The 2,500-nt window shown below is 40.4% G+C and overlaps 1 protein-coding gene across 1 annotated transcript in view; it reads left to right on the forward strand.

Moving 5' to 3' along the window:
* The first annotated feature begins 1,743 nt into the window (after window positions 1–1,743).
* The window catches only part of LOC138036164 (melanocyte-stimulating hormone receptor-like), a 2,385-nt gene continuing 1,628 nt past the window's right edge, over window positions 1,744–2,500 (forward strand). The window contains exon 1 of the mRNA XM_068882516.1: window positions 1,744–2,500. This exon is cut by the window's right edge and continues 1,628 nt beyond it. Within this exon, the coding sequence (XP_068738617.1) occupies window positions 1,744–2,500 (757 nt within the window).

A 2,500-nucleotide genomic window follows, 5' to 3' on the forward strand; every position in this document is an offset into this window, starting at 1 on the left:
TATGGGATTGTGAAAGTAGCGAATCGATAGATTTCCCAAAATATCTTACCCATGGTGCTCCGCTGGCAGGCTTTTCTACAATTAGTTTTCAACCTACCTCCACCCCGACAGTCTGTATGGGCGTAAGCTGACGTCATAACCAAAATTTTTCGAGTTCACTACTTGCAAAAATTCCATAATACACCTTTTTTACCCTCCAAAAATCTGGATAGGCGTTGGTTATGCAAACGTCTTGGGGGGTAATAGAGGTGTACTATGGGATTGTGAAAGTAGCGAATCGATAGATTTCCCAAAATATCTTACCTATGTTGCTCCGCTGGCAGGCTTTTCTACAATTAGTTTTCAACCTACCTCCACCCCGACAGTCTGTATGGGCGTAAGCTGACGTCATAACCAAAATTTTTCGAGTTCACTACTTGCAAAAATTCCATAATACACCTTTTTTACCCTCCAAAAATCTGGATAGGCGTTGGTTATGCAAACGTCTTGGGGGGTAATAGAGGTGTACTATGGGATTGTGAAAGTAGCGAATCGATAGATTTCCCAAAATATCTTACCCATGGTGCTCCGCTGGCACGCTTTTCTACAATTAGTTTTCAACCTACCTCCACCCCGACAGTCTGTATGGGCGTAAGCTGACGTTATAACCAAAATTTTTCGAGTTCACTACTTGCAAAAATTCCATAATACACCTTTTTTACCCTCCAAAAATCTGGATAGGCGTTGGTTATGCAAACGTCTCGGGGGGTAATAGAGGTGTACTATGGGATTGTGAAAGTAGCGAATCGATAGATTTCCCAAAATATCTTACCCATGGTGCTCCGCTGGCAGGCTTTTCTACAATTAGTTTTCAACCTACCTCCACCCCGACAGTCTGTATGGGCGTAAGCTGACGTCATAACCAAAATTTTTCGAGTTCACTACTTGCAAAAATTCCATAATACACCTTTTTTACCCTCCAAAAATCTGGATAGGCGTTGGTTATGCAAACGTCTTGGGGGGTAATAGAGGTGTACTATGGGATTGTGAAAGTAGCGAATCGATAGATTTCCCAAAATATCTTACCTATGGTGCTCCGCTGGCACGCTTTTCTACAATTAGTTTTCAACCTAAAGAAACAAGGTTTCATGAAAATGGATAATTCATCCTCGGAAACCTGTTATATGCACTGCTTTTTTCCCACCGTGTTGTCAGAATCAGATTCGCACTTAATTTCAGTTGCTTTTGAGCCACGTAAATAAAAGCATTTAATTTATTCACACAAATGCCACCTTTTAACAAAATAACATGAAAAGCATAAATCATATTCGTAAAGGAAAAACAAACACAAATCTGGAAAAATACGAAAAAGCCTTTGTGAATATGCTGACAATGTGAAAGAGTCCGAAAAGTATAAGGGTTAAAACACAGGCTTCAGAAATAAAGACAGTGCAGGTGCGGCACAAATTAGCATAGAAAGCTCTTAAAACACGATTGACGGATTACTTAACTTTTTAAGAGGTGATATTAGAAAATAACTTGATAACAATAACAAAACGTACTTAAAACTCAAAAAGCTATGAGTTAACTTCAAAAAAATACCGTCGTAGAAAGTGATATTGGCCTGAAGAAGCTTATAGTATATTGCAAATACTAAAAACAGTAAAAATTGGTTTGGACATTGCACAGCTGTCTTCTTAGTTTGTAAACTAAAATAAATAAAAGGATCTCTCACGTGTATTGATGCCTAAAATACGATGTTTCATGGCCATGCCAAACTACACTCGAGAGGAAGAAAGCAAACCCATTGATTTGCCAGCATTGGTATGCTCGGCAGACATAGCTGAAGGCATACACGGTCCTCTCCTATTTTTTTCTATCTTGAACACTTTTCTATCCATTACTGCGTTCCTTGGAAATGCTTTAATATTAATCGCTCTTCACAAGGAATCTACGCTTCACGCGCCGTCCAAGCTTTTGTTTCGTACCCTGGCGACAAGTGATCTGTGTGTTGGTATCACTTTGGAGCCTCTATTTGTTGTTTCTTGGATATTGATGATAACCGAATGTTGGAATATTTGTCGCTACACGATCGGCACTGGTTTTCTGATAGCATACATTCTGGGATGCGTGTCTTTGATGACAATATCTGCTATTAGCGTGGACAGACTTCTGGCACTTTTGCTGAGGCTAAAATACAGACAGGTTGTAACTCTGCAACGAACCTATGTAATGGTGATCTCAATTTGGTTGATGGGAATCGGGGTCACAGCAATGTCGTTTTTGGATTACTTACTAACGACATGGATCGGATACATCGGGATTCTGCTTGGTCTACTCACATCTGGTTTCTGCTATGCATGGATTTTTGTAACTCTGCGAAGTAACCAGAGGTTTGTGCGACAATTTCATGCGAACCAAAGCCAACAGAGTGAGGGGGCGTCACCGAACGTTGCCCGATACAGAAAGACGGTGTATAGCGCACTGTGGGTGCAGGCAACTTTGGTAATTTGTTATCTTC

Source organism: Montipora capricornis, unplaced genomic scaffold (genome assembly GCF_036669925.1).
Source record: "Montipora capricornis isolate CH-2021 unplaced genomic scaffold, ASM3666992v2 scaffold_463, whole genome shotgun sequence".
NCBI lineage: Eukaryota > Metazoa > Cnidaria > Anthozoa > Scleractinia > Acroporidae > Montipora > Montipora capricornis.